Source organism: Glandiceps talaboti, chromosome 23 (assembly GCF_964340395.1).
Source record: "Glandiceps talaboti chromosome 23, keGlaTala1.1, whole genome shotgun sequence".
NCBI lineage: Eukaryota > Metazoa > Hemichordata > Enteropneusta > Spengelidae > Glandiceps > Glandiceps talaboti.
In genome coordinates this window covers 13,673,546-13,693,520 of record NC_135571.1, presented here as the reverse complement: position 1 = coordinate 13,693,520, position 19,975 = coordinate 13,673,546, and the positions used below count along the sequence as shown (strand labels likewise).

Sequence of the window (19,975 nt, the reverse complement as noted above, 5' to 3'; positions counted from 1 at the left end):
TGAGTGGAGTTGTAAATGGTAATGATACTGTATAGGAACTAGACTATGTGAGTGGAGGTGTAAATGGTAATGATACTGTATAGGAACTAGACTATGTGAGTGGAGTTGTAAATGGTAACGATACTGTATAGGAACTAGACTATGTGAGTGGAGGTGTAAATGGTAACGATACTGTATAGGAACTAGACTATGTGAGTGGAGTTGTAAATGGTAACGATACTGTATAGGAACTAGACTATGTGAGTGGAGGTGTAAATGGTAACGATACTGTATAGGAACTAGACTATGTGAGTGGAGGTGTAAATGGTAACGATACTGTATAGGAACTAGACTATGTGAGTGGAGGTGTAAATGGTAACGATACTGTATAGGAACTAGACTATGTGAGTGGAGGTGTAAATGGTAATGATACTGTATAGGAACTAGACTATGTGAGTGGAGTTGTAAATGGTAATGATACTGTATAGGAACTAGACTATGTGAGTGGAGATGTAAATGGTAATGATACCATATAGGAACTAGACTATGTGAGTGGAGGTGTAAATGGTAATGATACTGTATAGGAACTAGACTGTGAGTGGAGGTGTAAATGGTAATGATAATGTATAGGAACTAGACTGTGAGTGGAGGTGTAAATGATAATGATACTGTATAGGAACTAGACTATGTGAGTGGAGGTGTAAATGGTAATGATAATGTATAGGAACTAGACTATGTGAGTGGAGGTGTAAATGGTAATGATACTGTATAGGAACTAGACTATGTGAGTGGAGGTGTAAATGGTAACGATACTGTATAGGAACTAGACTATGTGAGTGGAGGTGTAAATGGTAACGATACTGTATAGGAACTAGACTGTGAGTGGAGGTGTAAATGGTAATGATACTGTATAGGAACTAGACTATGTGAGTGGAGGTGTAAATGGTAATGATACTGTATAGGAACTAGACTATGTGAGTGGAGGTGTAAATGGTAATGATACTGTATAGGAACTAGACTATGTGAGTGGAGTTGTAAATGGTAATGATACTGTATAGGAACTAGACTATGTGAGTGGAGGTGTAAATGATAATGATACTGTATAGGAACTAGACTATGTGAGTGGAGGTGTAAATGGTAACGATACTGTATAGGAACTAGACTATGTGAGTGGAGTTGTAAATGGTAACGATACTGTATAGGAACTAGACTATGTGAGTGGAGGTGTAAATGGTAACGATACTGTATAGGAACTAGACTATGTGAGTGGAGTTGTAAATGGTAACGATACTGTATAAGAACTAGACTATGTGAGTGGAGTTGTAAATGGTAATGATACTGTATAGGAACTAGACTATGTGAGTGGAGGTGTAAATGGTAACGATACTGTATAGGAACTAGACTATGTGAGTGGAGGTGTAAATGGTAACGATACTGTATAGGAACTAGACTATGTGAGTGGAGTTGTAAATGGTAATGATACTGTATAGGAACTAGACTATGTGAGTGGAGTTGTAAATGGTAATGATACTGTATAGGAACTAGACTATGTGAGTGGAGTTGTAAATGGTAACGATACTGTATAGGAACTAGACTATGTGAGTGGAGTTGTAAATGGTAACGATACTGTATAGGAACTAGACTATGTGAGTGGAGTTGTAAATGGTAATGATACTGTATAGGAACTAGACTATGTGAGTGGAGGTGTAAATGGTAATGATACTGTATAGGAACTAGACTATAGTGGAGGTGTAAATGGTAATGATACTGTATAGGAACTAGACTATGTGAGTGGAGGTGTAAATGGTAATGATACTGCATAGGAACTAGACTATGTGAGTGGAGGTGTAAATGGTAACGATACTGTATAGGAACTAGACTGTGTGAGTGGAGGTGTAAATGGTAACGATACTGTATAGGAACTAGACTATGTGAGTGGAGGTGTAAATGGTAATGATACTGTATAGGAACTAGACTGTGAGTGGAGGTGTAAATGGTAACGATACTGTATAGGAACTAGACTATGTGAGTGGAGGTGTAAATGGTAACGATACTGTATAGGAACTAGACTATGTGAGTGGAGGTGTAAATGGTAATGATACTGTATAGGAACTAGACTATGTGAGTGGAGGTGTAAATGGTAACGATACTGTATAGGAACTAGACTGTGAGTGGAGGTGTAAATGGTAACGATACTGTACAGGAACTAGACTATGTGAGTGGAGGTGTAAATGGTAATGATACTGTACAGGAACTAGACTGTGAGTGGAGGTGTAAATGGTAATGATACTGTATAGGAACTAGACTATGTGAGTGGAGGTGTAAATGGTAATGATACTGTACAGGAACTAGACTGTGAGTGGAGGTGTAAATGGTAATGATACTGTACAGGAACTAGACTGTGAGTGGAGGTGTAAATGGTAACGATACTGTATAGGAACTAGACTGTGAGTGGAGGTGTAAATGGTAACGATACTGTATAGGAACTAGACTATGTGAGTGGAGGTGTAAATGGTAACAATACTGTATAGGAACTAGACTATGTGAGTGGAGGTGTAAATGGTAACAATACTGTATAGGAACTAGACTATGTGAGTGGAGGTGTAAATGGTAACAATACTGTATAGGAACTAGACTATGTGAGTGGAGGTGTAAATGGTAACGATACTGTATAGGAACTAGACTGTGAGTGGAGGTGTAAATGGTAACGATACTGTATAGGAACTAGACTATGTGAGTGGAGGTGTAAATGGTAACAATACTGTATAGGAACTAGACTATGTGAGTGGAGGTGTAAATGGTAACAATACTGTATAGGAACTAGACTATGTGAGTGGAGGTGTAAATGGTAACAATACTGTATAGGAACTAGACTATGTGAGTGGAGGTGTAAATGGTAACGATACTGTATAGGAACTAGACTATGTGAGTGGAGGTGTAAATGGTAACGATACTGTATAGGAACTAGACTATGTGAGTGGAGGTGTAAATGGTAACGATACCGTACATGAACTAGACTATGTGAGTGGAGGTGTAAATGGTAACGATACTGTATAGGAACTAGACTATGTGAGTGGAGGTGTAAATGGTAACGATACCGTACATGAACTAGACTATGTGAGTGGAGGTGTAAATGGTAACGATACCGTACATGAACTAGACTATGTGAGTGGAGGTGTAAATGGTAACGATACTGTACAGGAACTAGACTGTGAGTGGAGGTGTAAATGGTAATGATACTGTATAGGAACTAGACTATGTGAGTGGAGGTGTAAATGGTAACGATACTGTATAGGAACTAGACTATGTGAGTGGAGGTGTAAATGGTAATGATACTGTATAGGAACTAGACTATGTGAGTGGAGGTGTAAATGGTAACGATACTGTATAGGAACTAGACTATGTGAGTGGAGGTGTAAATGGTAACGATACTGTATAGGAACTAGACTATGTGAGTGGAGGTGTAAATGGTAACGATACTGTATAGGAACTAGACTATGTGAGTGGAGGTGTAAATGGTAATGATACTGTATAGGAACTAGACTAGCACAAAACTATAGAGACAGAACACCATTTTCTGATGTGGTCTCTTAAGTTCTTCAAGTGTATATGGCTGCTACAGAACACAGTTAAAATGCTGTTTTGCCATTACTTATGTGGTCACTTGGTCTACAGCTACCACACAAAAAGTTAGAATGCTGTTGTGTCATTCCTTTTACAGCTACTATGAAACTGTGCAGTCAAAACACTACTAACAATTGCTTCATTTCGCTATATGGCCACTATGAAATAATGCGGTCACTACATTCTACAACTACTACGAAACACCACATTACGACTACAACAATTACTGCGTCACGCCATGCAAAGCGTCGGTTTTTTAGTAGTAACCCTAAACGTACCTACTGTTACTTTCACAACTCTGAGGACTTGAGTAACTCGCTGCTTCTTGTAAATGCATTAACATGCTCAGCTAGTAAGAGTAGAAGAGAAAAAATACAGGATATATTTCACCTTTGACCCCTTATTAGATATTAAGTTGAAGGAACACAAGCTGAGTTGATATGTTTTTGGGTATAACCTTTTCTGTATATTTAAAGGTATTCACAGTATTACACCTATTTAATCGTCACTTGCAATTGACTGAACTCAAACCAGTATTAAGATATAATATAAATTATTCTGATGATGTATTTTTTGATACTTTTACAACTGGTAACACTGAAGTAAAGCACTTTCCTTTATTGCATTCACATCAAGTGGAAAAATATACTGTTTCAATTGGTTTATTTACAAGCCCAGCATATGGCCTTTCTAATGTGGTCAATTAGCAAATGAAACAGTATACTTTTACACTTGATATGGATGCTATAAACAATTGCGGTACATACAGAAAATGCTTTGGTGTTATGGGTTGTACTTGATATGGATGCTATAAATAATTGTGGTACAGACAGAAAATGTTTTACTTTGGTGTTATTGGTTGTATTTGATATGGATGCTATAATCGATTGTGGTATATACAGAAAATGTTTTACTTTGGTGTTATGGGTTGTATTTGATATGGGTGCTATAAACAATTGTGGTACATACAGAAAAAGCTTTACTTTGGTGTAGTTATGGGTTGTAAAAAATGTTGAGAAAATCTCTACTATGTAATGAACTGTTCTAACAATGCCAGAAGACAATTTATAATGTCAAAGGTCTTTGAAGGCAAGCATTGACTTTAGAATAGTTTCATCAAGGTTTTATGCAAGTATTTAAAAGTGAGTAAAAAGTTCATAAACTCAGCTTGTGCCACTCCAAAGTTCAAAGGTCAATCACTTTAAAGTTGAAAGGTCAATCATTAATACTACCAAATTAACACTACAGTATTAAACTACGGGTAATTTTGAGAAAATATGGGATACAATATAGGGCAAGGAGATGGTTAACTTTGACCTCTAGGTAGGTTACAGGTCAAAGGTCAATCATAACTACTACCAACTAGGTCAGTCATAATTACTACCACCTATTACTACAGCATACAACTACTGTAAATTCTAGAATTTTAATTATAATGAGTTTAGTAAATGAGGGTAAATTTAGAAATGCCAAAACTCATTCAAAGATCATCATAGGTTTTTTATCCTACATTGAGCTATTGATCTCAGCCCTAACTGCTGCTTGGTTCTTGTCTATCATCCATTCATATAACAGTATCTGATATACCTACATAGTACTCGGTCAATTCAAATTTATAAATAAAAAGCAGTGTCCGTACACATTTGAGATTCTTTTAATTCATATTAAGACAGTCTGGATGTCTTAGATAGGATGGATACCGTCCGAGGGATACTACAAAACCATTTGATTTATCAAAGTTCTAAATGATAATTTTTGCCCAGATGTAATGATATTGACAGAAAATGAATCTGGAAAAATTAATCTGAGCTAAAAGTTATGTTAATATACATCCCCGTGTTGTGGTTTGACCCACTCATTCTAATGGTTAGCCTGGACCTGGACACAATGAAATAGGGGGTGTAAGGGTTTGTCAAACTTACCAGTGGATCACCTTCAACATCACTTTGTGCACTCTGTGTTGATTTGGCCCCACTTTCTGCTCTATATCCATCAAAGCCGACATCTTCAGGTCGTAACCTTAGTAACGATGGCCAGTCTGAACCGGTTGGTGGTGCCCAAGGATAGCTGTCAATCACCCATTCTGCAGGATCTTCCCATTGTGCTTTGCGGCCATACATCTGTTAACAAAGATTTATCTGGTGTATTGAACTATATGTATAAATGACATATGCTTCTCAATTAATTCAACTAATTGTCTTTACAATGTATTTAATATTCAAATGTTCAAATAATTGACACTTGCCAACCAATCACATGCGGTGTACCTGTCGATTCATTGGGTTGAAAACATCACATACATACATACATACATACATACACACATACATACACACACACATACATACATACACACATACATATACATTCACACGCACACACACACATGCACACGCACACACACACACACACACACACACACACATACAAAACAACTCAGTGCTACAAATGTACCATGTCATGTAAAATTCATTTTCTGTTTGTACCTAAATCTACTAGACTGGTGAAATATAAATGTCAAAATCCAAAGTTTGATTGTCTTAAACAACTATTTAGAAATATGTGTAGTTATTCTGAAGATATCTGTGCAGTCTTTCCATTTAAAATAGTATGAAATGTGACCTGCCGTGAAAATTTTCGGCAAAAGAAATGTTAATATTTTCTACATCTACCAATTGTACATGGACGACAGACAAAGAATTTAATTGACAGTGACTTATCTCCCTTCGCATCTTACCTGCAAGCCTTCCCTAATTGCTTCCAGTAAATACGGAACGATGGAGTAATTCCAGAGGTCTGTAAACCAGACCTGTGATCCGGCTAGATCTATTGGGCAGGATAAGAACAACCTAGGTCCAATGGTGACGTCAGAAGAATTATGTGTTTCAAGGAATTTGTTCAAATGCTGCCAAACTTTAGGCATCCATTCAATTATCTTGTTTAGATCATTGTTTCTACTGTTTGTCTGCACTTCAGTCTCTACAAGTTTGCGTCGTAGATACCTGCCCAGGAAACCCTTGACTGGCTCCATGTGGTTGGCACATAATACCCATCTGTACATCAAAGAAATAAGCAAGTTTGATTTATGAGTCTTACAATTCAAACAATGCATTGCAAGATGACTGCTTCAAACAATGCAAGATGACCACTTCAAACAATGCAAGATGACCACTTCAAACAATGCAAGATGACCGCTGCAAACAATGCAAGATGACCACTTCAAACAATGCAAGATGACTGCTTCAAACAATGCAAGTTGATCGCTTCAAACAATGCAAGATGACCACTTCAAACAATGCAAGCTGACCACTTCAAACAATGCAAGCTGACCACTTCAAACAATGCAAGCTGACCACTTCAAACAATGCAAGCTGACCACTTCAAACAATGCAAGCTGACTACTTCAAACTAGGGAATATATACATGTACTGTATGCAAATTAACTTATCAGAGCAAAATTTAAATCAAACTTGTGGACAAAATTTATAAGATGTTGACTTTTAATTTATAACAGACCAAGCTATGACTCTGAAGATGGTGACCGTGTGCACAGTTAGTCACAGTCATGCAAGAATTGTTATTTAGCAAGAGAGTACAGTGTGCTGTAGAACCTTTCTCTATCAATCGGGTAATATTCAAAGTCAGTTTCCGCATCCAATTTTTCTTGCAAGACTTGAATAAGTAAAAAAAAATGTTAGGATTGGTGTGGAAAACTAGGTGGGGTCGGGTAATCGGAACCAAACAATTTTTTTAGGCCTTATCTCAGCTGATACAGAGACATGCTAGAGTAAATCTCAACTGATATCGAGACATGCCTGGATAAATGTGAGATCTTACCTGAAATTATGGTGTAATTGTAAATTTGTTGTTGAACATGTGGCTTGATTCATAGTTCCTATAATGTATGGACAGACTTGGTATCGACAACTCAGGAAACCATTGAATACTTCTCCCAAAGATCCAACATGATGTAAATTATCTAAAATAATCACACTTGGTAAATCGTTGGCACTGAAAGAAAAAACATAAATAATTCAATAAGTGATGAATACTGCGGCAAGTTCCTTGCGCAGAAATTAATTACATATGCGATCAGTAGGAGAACAAATAGTCCTGTTAAAGTGGTCATATGGATAAGAATTGAGTATTTATTTTGGATTTGTCATTCATAAAACAACTTTACTATGTTTTTCTACTAGAAAAAATAATGTGATATAACATGTACCAAGTCTGTGTTTGTAACTCAATAAATTGCAAAAAGAGGCGAAAAGTGTAAAAACATTGTTATTGTACGTACAATAATACCAAACATTTTACATTTTTCGTATCTTTTTGCAATTTATTGAGTTACAAACATGGACTTGGTATATGCTATTTCACGTTTTTTTTTCACGAAAAACATAGTAAAGTTGTTTTATAAATTAAAAATCCAAAATAAATACCCAATATATCCATATCACCACTTTAATTAACTGAAAAGAACTGCACTAACTACAAGTTGAACAAAACAGGATTACTATCTTGCTTTCTGCAATTATTTGTGACTTCGATAAAATACATAAACTGAGTTAGTAAATACTGCATATCAAGTAACCGGTAAAGACAAACCCCTTTCAGTCATTATGTAGTAATGTGTTATTCCATGAACAGCTGAAGTCAATGAGTTCAAAATTGCACAGAATGTGGTTAAATGAATTAATGAATATAAAGTCATAGTTTACTTACTTGCTTTCACATTGGTCAGCAATATTGGCAAGATATTGTCGAAGTTCTTTACAGGATTTGTGATCCACATTAAACGTTGCAATTGATCCTTCACTAGGTTCTTTACCAGCCCTGACAATAAACAACAGTAAACAAAAAACTATTTTTAATATCCATAAATATACTTTTAATAAAAAATAATGAATATTTAGGTTCTAATATGGGTATTATGTATGTCTGCTGGTTCCTATGAGACAATGTATGTCCATGACAACGACCTCCAAGGCACAAGTTTCAATTTAGTGTTTCTTGGTAATTCAAATAATGTAGATCATGTGACTTCATGAAAGGATTCTCCAGAACCCATAGTTTATGAAAAATGACTTTATTTCCTGCAGTGGCATTCCCCTTTCTTTACAAAATGTTTTTGTGCTGGTAATTGCTGATAGTGATTTTTTTTATACAGACATAAATCAAGACAATTCAAGTGAACTCCATTCAGGTTTGAGACTACATGGCAGGGCTGTGTTGCAATCTCAATATCACATCGCTAGCAGTATGGAACAGTCAAGGCATTTCCAATCAGTCCAGTCTGTCCCAGACTCACCTATGGAACTGTCAAGGCATTCCCAATCAGTCCAGTCTATCCCAGACTCACCTATGGAACTGTCAAGGCATTTCCAATCAGTCCAGTCTATCCCAGACTCACCTATGGAACTGTCAAGGCATTCCCAATCAGTCCAGTCTATCCCAGACTCACCTATGGAACTGTCAAGGCATTCCCAATCAGTCCAGTCTGTCCCAGACTCACCTATGGAACTGTCAAGGCATTCCCAATCAGTCCAGTCTATCCCAGACTCACCTATGGAACTGTCAAGGCATTCCCAATCAGTCCAGTCTGTCCCAGACTCACCTAAGGAACTGTCAAGGCATTCCCAATCAGTCCAGTCTGTCCCAGACTCACCTATGGAACTGTCAAGGCATTCCCAATCAGTCCAGTCTGTCCCAGACTCACCTATGGAACTGTCAAGGCATTCCCAATCAGTCCAGTCTGTCCCAGACTCACCTATGGAACTGTCAAGGCATTCCCAATCAGTCCAGTCTGTCCCAGACTCACCTATGGAACTGTCAAGGCATTCCCAATCAGTCCAGTCTATCCCGGACTCACCCAGGGTCGGCAAAGCATAGCACCTGCGAGCTCAGTGTAAAGTTTCAAGCAGATAACTTCTATGACCTTACCACTGTACTATATGGTGTATCACAATACTGTGGAACTGCCAAGGCTTTCCTAGTCAGTCCACAGTTGCCTAGGGCCAGCAAAACATCGCACCTACATGTAAAGTTTCAAGTATATAAATTCTATGACCTTACCTGAGTACTATATGCTCTGCTAGTTTCTGTGCAAGGTAAGTCTTTCCTGTACCACTAGGCCCACACAATATGATTCTTCTGTGTTCCAATAACAGTGATATATACCTCTGCATGACACTCTTTGGAATTAACGTTTCAAAGACCAAAGCATCACAGCTACCCTGTAGAACATCTGGAGATGAAAAGAGATGTTGATTTGAAAATTTTAATATTGCACAGACCCAAGGCATAAAAACTATCCTGAAGTACATCTGGAGAGGAAACGATATGTTCATTTAGTGTTACAAAGACCAAAGCATCACAGCTACTCTGAATCTCTCTGATTTTACAACACTTTATGAAAATAACCTCTAAAACTTAATACATTTGTGAATAGGCCTTTTTGAAAATTTGCCATGGTGGCGCTCTACTTCCTGTCTGTGTGGTAGTGCTCTACTTCCTGTCTGTGTGTACCTTTGGGGGTATACATGGTATAGGTTACTCAGTTAATCATACAGCACTGCTGCTTTCCTTAATGTCTGAACAATACGAAAAACATCCCTGATTTACACTTCTACAGAATACCAAGGGACAAAGCTCTTAGGAAACGGTACAATGAGGTGATGATACCTTCAATTTGAGCGAGGGCGCTGTATTCTCAATTTCCTGTTGACAGTCTGAAATGGCCTATTTGTCTTTTTTTCAAAAGCTGACAATTTCTGACTTGAAACAACATATGCTTGATAATTATGACATGTTGCAATGAATTTGTTAGTATTCACTTGACATCTATAGTCTGTGGATAGCATACTTATTTGAATATTGAGATTTCAGTGATGCCAAAAGGAAATTTTCCATTATATGTTTTGGACAATAAAGTATTTGAATTTCTCGTTCTTTCTCAGAGGAACCGTGATATCTATCTAAAAAAACAAGGAAATGCTACACATGAGATATTACTTACTTTTAAGGTGAATTGTGATAGAGTTACTTTCACCAACTAGATATCCACATGGCAACAACTCTGGTGGTTCACCATCTGATAAAAATGAAACATAAACTTATGATCAGCATTGAACACTTGAATACAGCAGTCATTATAAAATAACCTATTCACCATTTGTCATTTTCCTTCGATAAAATACTAAAAGGAAAGGGTGTAAGGAGAGGGAATGGGTGTAAGGAGAAGGAAAGGGTGTAAGGAGAGGGAATGGGTGTAAGGAGAGGGAATGGGTATAAGGAGAGGGAATGGGTGTACGGAGAGGGAATGGGTGTACGGAGAAGGAATGGGTGTAAGGAGAGGGAATGGGTGTAAGGAGAGGGAATGGGTGTAAGGAGAGGGAATGGGTGTAAGGAGAGGGAATGGGTGTAAGGAAAAGGAATGGGTGAAAGGAGAGGGAATGGGTGTAAGGAGAGAGGGAATGGGTGTAAGGAAAAGGAATGGGTGAAAGGAGAGGGAATGGGTGTAAGGAAAAGGAATGAGTGTAAGGAGAGGGAATGGGTGTAAGGAGAGGGAATGGGTGTAAGGAGAGGGAATGGGTGTAAGGAGAGGGAATGGGTGTAAGGAGAGGGAATGGGTGTAAGGAGAGGGAATGGGTGTAAGAAGAAGGAATGAGTGTAAGGAGAGGGAATGGGTGAAAGGAGAGGGAATGGGTGTAAGGAGAGGGAATGGGTGTAAGGAAAAGGAATGGGTGAAAGGAGAGGGAATGGGTGTAAGGAGAGGGAATGGGTGTAAGGAAAAGGAATGGGTGAAAGGAGAGGGAATGGGTGTAAGGAAAAGGAATGAGTGTAAGGAGAGGGAATGGGTGTAAGGAGAGGGAATGGGTGTAAGGAGAGGGAATGGGTGTAAGGAGAGGGAATGGGTGAAAGGAGAGGGAATGGGTGTAAGGAAAAGGAATGGGTGTAAGGAGAGGGAATGGGTGTAAGGAAAAGGAATGGGTGTAAGGAGAGGGAATGGGTGAAAGGAGAGGGAATGGGTGTAAGGAGAGGGAATGGGTGTAAGGAGAGGGAATGGGTGTAAGGAGAGGGAATGGGTGTAAGGAGAGGGAATGGGTGTAAGGAGAGGGAATGGGTGTAAGGAGAGGGAATGGGTGTAAGGAGAGGGAATGGGTGTAAGGAGAGGGAATGGGTGTAAGGGAAAGGAAAGGGTGTAAGGAGAGGGAATGGGTGTAAGGGAAAGGAAAGGGTGTAAGGAGAGGGAATGGGTGTAAGAAGAGGGAATGGGTGTAAGGAGAGGGAATGGGTGTAAGGAGAGGGAATGGGTGTAAGGAGAGGGAATGGGTGTAAGGAGAGGGAATGGGTGTAAGGAGAGGGAATGGGTGTAAGAAGAGGGAATGGGTGTAAGGAGAGGGAATGAGTGTAAGGGAAAGGAATGGGTATAAGGAGAGGGAATGGGTGTAAGGGAAAGGAAAGGGTGTAAGGAGAGGGAATGGGTGTAAGAAGAGGGAATGGGTGTAAGAAGAGGGAATGGGTGTAAGAAGAGGGAATGGGTGTAAGGAGAGGGAATGGGTGTAAGGAGAGGGAATGGGTGTAAGGAGAGGGAATGGGTGTAAGGGGAGGGAATGGGTATAAGGAGAGGGAATGGGTGTAAGGAGAAGGAATGGGTGTAAGGAGAGGGAATGGGTATAAGGAGAGGGAATGGGTGTATTAGGAGAGGGAATGGGTATAAGGAGAGGGAATGGGTGTAAGGAGAGGGAATGGGTGTAAGGAAAAGGAATGGGTGAAAGGAGAAGGAATGGGTGTAAGGAAAAGAAATGGGTGTAAGGAGAGGGAATGGGTGTAAGGAATGTCAACGTCTCATTATTTTGAAGTTCGCAGAAGAAATAACAGCTCTGGTTTGCGAGAATGTTTTTTTAGATACATTCAACTCTTTCTTTTTCATTTTTATCCATGAAAGGAAGAAAGGGCTGTTGGGTGAGGGGATTTTTTTTTGAAATTGTAAGATCTGATATGTCACCCCCAAACTATGGAACTCTTTGCCACTTGACATTCACCAAGCCTCCAGTCTGGATTGTTTCAAAACAAAACTGAATACTTATTTGTTCACCAAAGCATATGGTGTACTTTAGCCACTCAGTGCTACTGAACAGAACATTGCTCTGGAAATCGACGCTATAGAAATTTAATTGATTGATAGATAAATTCACTTTTTTTTCTCCATGCATGAAATATTAAAAGAAAATGCATTCACCTGTTTCTTTGTTTTTTCTTAAATTAACTAAAGGAAGGGGGAGGGGGAGGGGGACAGGGAAGGGTGGTTAAAAAATGAGTATACCTTTTGTTCTGTGAATTTCTCCTACTTCATAACTGAATACACTTTCTGCATTCAATCCAAGGTTGGTCACCGGATCTATCCTCAGAACATACTCCTGTGAAAAAATGGCACATATTTTAAAGTGGCCATAGGAAATTTATTTTGTATATTTCAATTTTTAAAACAAATTTTCTAAAACAAACTGCATATTTTGATCTCAGATGATGAACCAGCAGTTGGCTAAACGATTGTATTCACTTTATTTGTGTATGTCAAGTTATTTTTGTATGCTTTACCATGATTGCTATATTAAGTTGTTATGCAATAAACACGGATTGTAATATTAATTTACTACAAACTCAATGTGTAACTTCTGGTTATTGTGGTCAAAATTGATTAAGCAACAAATCTCTTTCTGTGTGTGTGTGTGTGTGTGTGTGTGTGTGTGTGTGTGTGTGTGTGTGTGTGTGTGTGTGTGAGTATGTAAGCACATATGTACATGTCATGTCTGTGTGTACATATGTATGTATGTATGTATGTATGTATGTATGTATGTGTGTGTGTATGTATGTATGTATGTATGTATGTGTGTGTGTGTGTGTGTGTATGTATGTATGTATGTATGTATGTATGTATGTATGTATGTATGTATGTATGTATGTATGTATGTATGTATGTATGTATTCTGTGTCTGTATCTTTTGTTATGTTACCTTTGCATACAAAGCACTAAACATACTAAAAAAACCCAACTTCTATCATAAATTGTCAACACTTACCTTAAATATTCTCCTGACTACATTATCCAAAGCATCCCACTTAGTTTTACTACTAATACTCAGTGTACCAATCAGTACTTTTGGTATTTTAGAACCCATAACTTTAGCTGGATCAAGATGTCCAACAGACACACCCACTATTACTCGCCGACCATTGGTTGTTGTTCCTGAACTGTCATCCAATAGAATATCTGTACACAAATTCAAATCATACACATTATTTCATTGGTTGTTGCTTCTAAACTATCATCCAATAGAATATCTGTACACAAATTCAAATCATACACATTATTTCATTGGTTCTTGTCCCTGAACTGTCATCCAATAGCGTATCTTCACAGAGAAAACCAAATCACACTATCTAGTTATTTGATTGGTCATTGTTTCTCAACTGTTAGCCAATAGAAATCAAAGAATGTACTCACCAAGACTGCCATGGTCTGATGCCATACTAAGTCTGTGATGATCTGTAATTTCAAATTTTAACAAGTTTAATTTGTAATATTCAAGGGATACATGAAAAGCCATATTTTGTAGTACTTATTATTTACTTTAACGAAATAATAATTTACTTAGTACAATATTTCCATTGTGTATGTCTTTCAGATATCAATAACATATCCATATTCACCTAGGGAGTCTCTATCAGATATTGATAATATCCACACTTACTTAGGGAGTATGTTTTAACTATTGTACCATATTCGCATTTACCCAGGGAGAGATATCAATAATATATCCATATTTACCTAGGGAGTCACTATCAGATATTGATAATATCCACACTTAATTAGGGAGTATTGTTTTAACTATTGTACCATATTCACACTTACCTAGGGAGCCTCTCTCAGATATCAATAATATATCCATATTTACCTAGGGAGTCACTATCAGATATTGATAATATCCAATTACTTAGGGAGTATGTTTTAAATATTGGTACCATATTCACACTTACCTAGGGAGTCTCTGCTGAGTCGTTTTGATGACAATGTAGAGATATCTGATAACTGCGATGTACTGGTGTTGAGAGATTTTTCTACATTTGCCTGTCTGTGTAACCTTTCATTCTCTTGTTTTAATGTCATCATTTCATTCTGTCAAATACAAATTTATTACTACAGTTACTAATCTGCGTTATTCCTTTTCAGTTACATGTAGTGGTACGTCACCTGACACCTATGTCTGGATGAGGTGCATGTTGTTTTGTTGACTAACATGTGACACTAACATGTGACTAACATGTGACTAACATCGATGTGTACCGTTGACACCTATGTCTGGATGAGGTACATTTTGTTTGTTGACTAACATGTGACACTAACATGTGACTAACATCGATGTGTACCATTGACACCTATGTCTGGATGAGGTACATTTTGTTTTGTTCACTAACATGTCACTAACATGTGACTAACATCCGATGTGTACCGTTGACACCTATGTCTGGACGAGGTACATTTTGTTTGTTGACTGACATGTGACACTAACATGTGACTAACATGTGACTAACATCGATGTGTACCATTGCAACCCCTATAATACCTCTTACCCATCCCATTGGATGGGACCAAAATACAGAATTTGGTTTATTTGCATGATGTCAAAGTTCAGTTGGAGAAAACGTCTCTTCTAAATTATGTAATGTTATGCTTACAACTAAAGTTTTGTTTGAGCATCTCTAGTTGCTGGCTACGTTTTGGAGTGAGGCATACAACGGTGTGTATGTTTGAACTGTATAACTGCTGTGCTATATAACATGTATCACTGCTATGAAATCTATTTAAGTACGCTTGAGATAGTCCGTACGTTAAACACTATTTGAAAGAAATCTATATTTTTGAAAACTTCTCTGAAGCAATATGTTTGGTAGAACTATGTAAGTCGGAATACTAAATACTAAAAATTCGTAAAATGAAATACTTACCTTCATTTTGTTCATACTTTCTTTAAGTTGGTCTAGTTGGTGAGCAGATGATAAGGCGTCTAATCTGGTGTCTGTCAATTTCATCTCTTTATCACGTAGTTGCTTCCTTAATGCAGTTAGTGTCTCAGAATTGGCAACTGCATCATCATAAATTCTGTATAAAGGTTAAAATGTACTTAATTTGTTTGAAAGAAATCATGAATTCTGTATGAAATGTATAGTTTGCCACCAGAGGGCGCTATTTTTGTTTTGCCACCAGAGGGCGCTATTTAGTTTGTGCCACTAGAGGGCGCTATTTATGGTTTGCAACCAGTGGGAACGCTGAGATGAACAATAAGAAAACTTACGCTGATGTGGAAGCAGATGATTTAAGCAATGCATTAGCATTGAGTGCTGAACCACAGGGATAATTAGGAGATGATGGACTTGTATCAAGATCCTCAACATCTGTCTGTGCACCACTCTTGTTTTTCTTCCGAGAGAATGGTGACCTGAAGGATGTCCTCAACTGAAAAAATAAATAGGAAAATACAAAATCATTATTGAATCAACACACACACACACACACACACACACACACACACACACACACACACACACACACACACACACACAGACAGACACACATACACACACACACACATACATTTTATAACATGATTCAAAAGACGCTGCAGTTGCAAAGTGATAAAACAGAGTAGTTTGACATTTAAGCTATATTCATACATGAACACATACCACAAAATATCCCCCCCTCCTACTTGACCACCACTACCACCACCACCACCACCACCACCACCACCACCACCACTACCACCACCACACCACCGCCACCACCACCACCACCACCACCATCAACTCCTTTCAGGGTAAAACTAGTATACTTGCATTCAACATACAAACACACTGTAGAAAGACTACTTACCCAGCTTTTCTTTTTTTTCTTAGATTTATCCGTACAAGGTTCAGTATCCGTAACACTGCCAACACTAGATAGACTGGTAAAACTAGTTGTACTAGACATACTGTCAGTAGACAACTGTCGACTCATTCTAGGCTCAGAAATTGCTGTAAAAATGTACAAGTCATACATCAATATTGCTTAGTCTGTAAAGTATGCCGTGATACAACTCCAAATTACACAAGAATGGGAAAATGACAAAATATGGAAAAACAAAAGAATACAATATTACATAAATAGAGGGTATACTTTTAGCTTTGCAGTGAAAAACAAGCCCTAGTATTAAGATATGGAGGTCATTACATATACATACTTCGAGACTTGACAAACAAAAACAAAAGAACAAGAAATGGTAACAATAGAGGGCAGTACATACTTCTATCTTTGAATGGTCTTCTCAATGTAGGATCTCCTGCCATTAACTGTCTGCTTTCAGCACTTTGCTTCTTCAAGGCTTCGATTGTTTCTCTAAGTTCTCTCAGCTCAGAGTCTTTCTGGTCTGCACAACTTGACAAGGCTTGTAGTCTGTTTGTCATATTGGAAAGGCTCTGCTCGAACGCAGATACCACGTGAGCCTACAATAATAAACATATACAAAGTGATTGATTAAATATATTGTCAATAAAATTATCAAAATCCATTTTTAAAATGTACAATGTGACCATTTCAAACAAGACTGACAAACTTACACACTGAAGTGCGCCATCTACAGTTGACCTGAAGTTAATTTTATCATCTTCACAAATCAATTACAAGAAATACCAATTTTGCAAATGAACTAAAATTCAGTTCTCTGCTGTTTATCTGTTACTTGAGCTAACTTATTTTTAGTTAACCCCTTCAACACTGAAAACATTCCCGCCAAAATTGTTTGGACAAAATTCTTGTTTTATGTAAGTTTTTTGCATATATCAACTTGATTTTAGACTGGAATTAAAGAAATGTTACTTCCTAATAACGTAATATTATTGTAATTATGAAAATATTCATATAAATTGGGTCCCCATATTATTTAAAACTCGTCTCTAGTCATGAAAGGGTTAATGTACAAAACAAAAACTGTACACCATGATTACAACTTTAAACACAGAACTATACACTAAAACGTAATCTATGATTTGGTTTTAACTCCCTCAGAGTATTCCTACTCTATCAATGGATTAGTGTCATATTCTGACATACAACACAATGTATTTGTAAGCTGGTATGGACATGTCAATATATTCAAGTGCCTAAACCCAACCTAAAACGGGAAGCAGGCATCCAGATCCTAGCTGAGTAAACTTTTTTGACGTTTCTCTCAAGACACATCACCTGTGATGACAGCATAGTGTAAATACACCCCTGACTTGGCTGCAACATCAGTGAAAATTTGGAATTCCTTTCCAGGAAAGCGTTTTTATCATTCATAACTGTTCTTGTTTGTACTTGCCACATTCACTTTTATTTATAGCTATGTATAAAGTATGTCTTGTCAGTATCGCCTTTGTGTCAAGTTTAACTGAAATACATCTGTGCATGGCAGTAAAAGTACTTCTGTACCAATAAATGAGACTCCCTTTTCATATAACTCCCTGCTACAGAAATCAATCCTATACCAACGACATTTTCTCACAACAATACATGTAGTTCATCTCTGTCAAGGCAAGGTAAAGTTTCAGTTCAATCTCTGTCAATCAATCCATATTGAGGCCCCCCCCCCCACCCCCAGGGCTTCCGTTGTGGTTAAACTCAACGCTACAACAACTTTTTTCAAAGTAAACAGTCCGTAATTTGAGATAGTAAATTTTTTGAGTTGAGAGTATAAATAGCTAAAGGGTTAAATAAGTTTGAGAAAACACGTCGCCCTCACAGAAATCTCTCTTGGTGAATGACTTCAAGTCTTTTTAACAGAGAATGCTGATTCCAAGTTCAATCAGTCAGTCAAATCCTACTAACAAAAGATTTTGTAATCTTGTCCTAAAGTTATTGAAGGTGAATATCATTTTCTTATTAATAGCTCACAACAGTATGAGAGAGAGGTTTTATTTTCTTCTATGTCACTGAAATGTGTTCACTTTCAAACCTTAAATAGTAAAGAAAAAGTGTAGTTGTTAATTGTTAGGAAATGAAAACTGACAAAGTTGATCTAAAGCTATACATTCTCAGTTCCTATCTATGTGGGACATGTAAAGAAATCAAATCTCACAAATTTGATGGTTTCCAGATTCTAGAGATGATCACAAGGGACGTCTGAATTTAGAATGAGAGTCACTACCCTGAGACTTCCTGTATATGTGTACTTATCGATCAATAATCATCAGAACTAATGCAAGTAGTCAGATGTTGGAATTTGGCAATCTGGTTTTACTCTACAAAACTATGGCTGAGAGATACCGTATGCCATTAGGGGAGAGATCAATAACTCAATGTACAATAAAAAAATAAATTCTTTTCGTTGCACCGCAGACACCCCTTCTCACTAAATTTCCCAAAAACATTTCAGACAGCACCAATCAATTTCCAATCAGTGTCTAGTAGTATGTAGTGTTTTCATTTTTTCATTTTTCTCGAATTATTTGTATTTTGGGGTACAAAACAGATTCCATTATTAAGTAAAATCATTTTTGTAGGATGAGAACTAAAACGGCTGAAAAACCACATCTCCAAAAACTAAAAGAATTTAGTAATGAAAATTTCTACTCACAGAGTCAAAAAAATTCTTGGAAGTGAATTTCAAATTTTCGCTTGACGTCTCGTCAGCATTGTCAGGGGTGTACTCCAATGGGCTATTGTCATGAATTTAAATTTTAATCATACATTGAACACTGATCTCACTCCTTAGTTTGTCTGTCTTTAGCAGACACTGACCTGTGATTTCTATACGTACAGTCATCTAGAGTGTATCCATAATCTCATGTCAATACAATGTGTGTTTTATAAATTTCATGGCCGTCAAATGTCAGAATTCTGAAAATCTCAGAGATGAAAAAGAAGATTCATTCAAACTGCTTTTATATTAATTAATGGACAGACCGCCTTCACCCGACATTTTGCAATCGCTTTATGTTGTCATTGAAAAAGCTGTGATAATCAAATCTGATTTCAGTATAGATAGAGTGTCTTTATAAATGTTATGTTTGTGAAATGTTTGAATTTAGAATTCTAGTCTAGCTGTCAAACCTTGGCCTTTCAGATAATGTATACATGTAGATGCCTTCACCAGACATTGACCTGTGGTTTAGTATCTGCAGTCATATCTATGAAGCAGCAATAATCTCTTTCTGTATAGCGTTTTTATATGGAAGTGGGATACTGTCAGTATAAGATTTTGAAATCAATGTTTGCAAACCTTGGCATGTCAGCTATAACTTGACAGGTCTGTGTGCACTAGACATTGACCCGTAGTTTAGCATGTGC

General features: G+C 37.5%; 1 protein-coding gene across 2 annotated transcripts in view; it reads right to left on the bottom strand.

Annotated features, from left to right (window-relative positions):
• The window catches only part of LOC144452951 (neuron navigator 2-like), a 251,620-nt gene that overhangs the window by 8,415 nt on the left and 223,230 nt on the right, over nucleotides 1-19,975 (bottom strand). The window contains exons 5-19 of one of the 2 annotated variants that reach the window (XM_078144186.1): nucleotides 16,953-17,151; nucleotides 16,541-16,683; nucleotides 15,963-16,123; nucleotides 15,616-15,769; nucleotides 14,647-14,785; nucleotides 14,114-14,155; nucleotides 13,689-13,879; nucleotides 12,932-13,025; nucleotides 10,622-10,696; nucleotides 9,679-9,850; nucleotides 8,329-8,439; nucleotides 7,441-7,614; nucleotides 6,341-6,656; nucleotides 5,526-5,723; nucleotides 3,882-3,952 (exon numbers count right to left, since the gene is read on the bottom strand). In XM_078144186.1, coding sequence (XP_078000312.1) covers nucleotides 3,882-3,952; nucleotides 5,526-5,723; nucleotides 6,341-6,656; nucleotides 7,441-7,614; nucleotides 8,329-8,439; nucleotides 9,679-9,850; nucleotides 10,622-10,696; nucleotides 12,932-13,025; nucleotides 13,689-13,879; nucleotides 14,114-14,155; nucleotides 14,647-14,785; nucleotides 15,616-15,769; nucleotides 15,963-16,123; nucleotides 16,541-16,683; nucleotides 16,953-17,151 — 2,240 coding nt within the window. The remainder of the gene's footprint in view (nucleotides 1-3,881; nucleotides 3,953-5,525; nucleotides 5,724-6,340; nucleotides 6,657-7,440; nucleotides 7,615-8,328; nucleotides 8,440-9,678; nucleotides 9,851-10,621; nucleotides 10,697-12,931; nucleotides 13,026-13,688; nucleotides 13,880-14,113; nucleotides 14,156-14,646; nucleotides 14,786-15,615; nucleotides 15,770-15,962; nucleotides 16,124-16,540; nucleotides 16,684-16,952; nucleotides 17,152-19,975) is intronic. The other variant, XM_078144185.1, reaches the window with a different exon arrangement.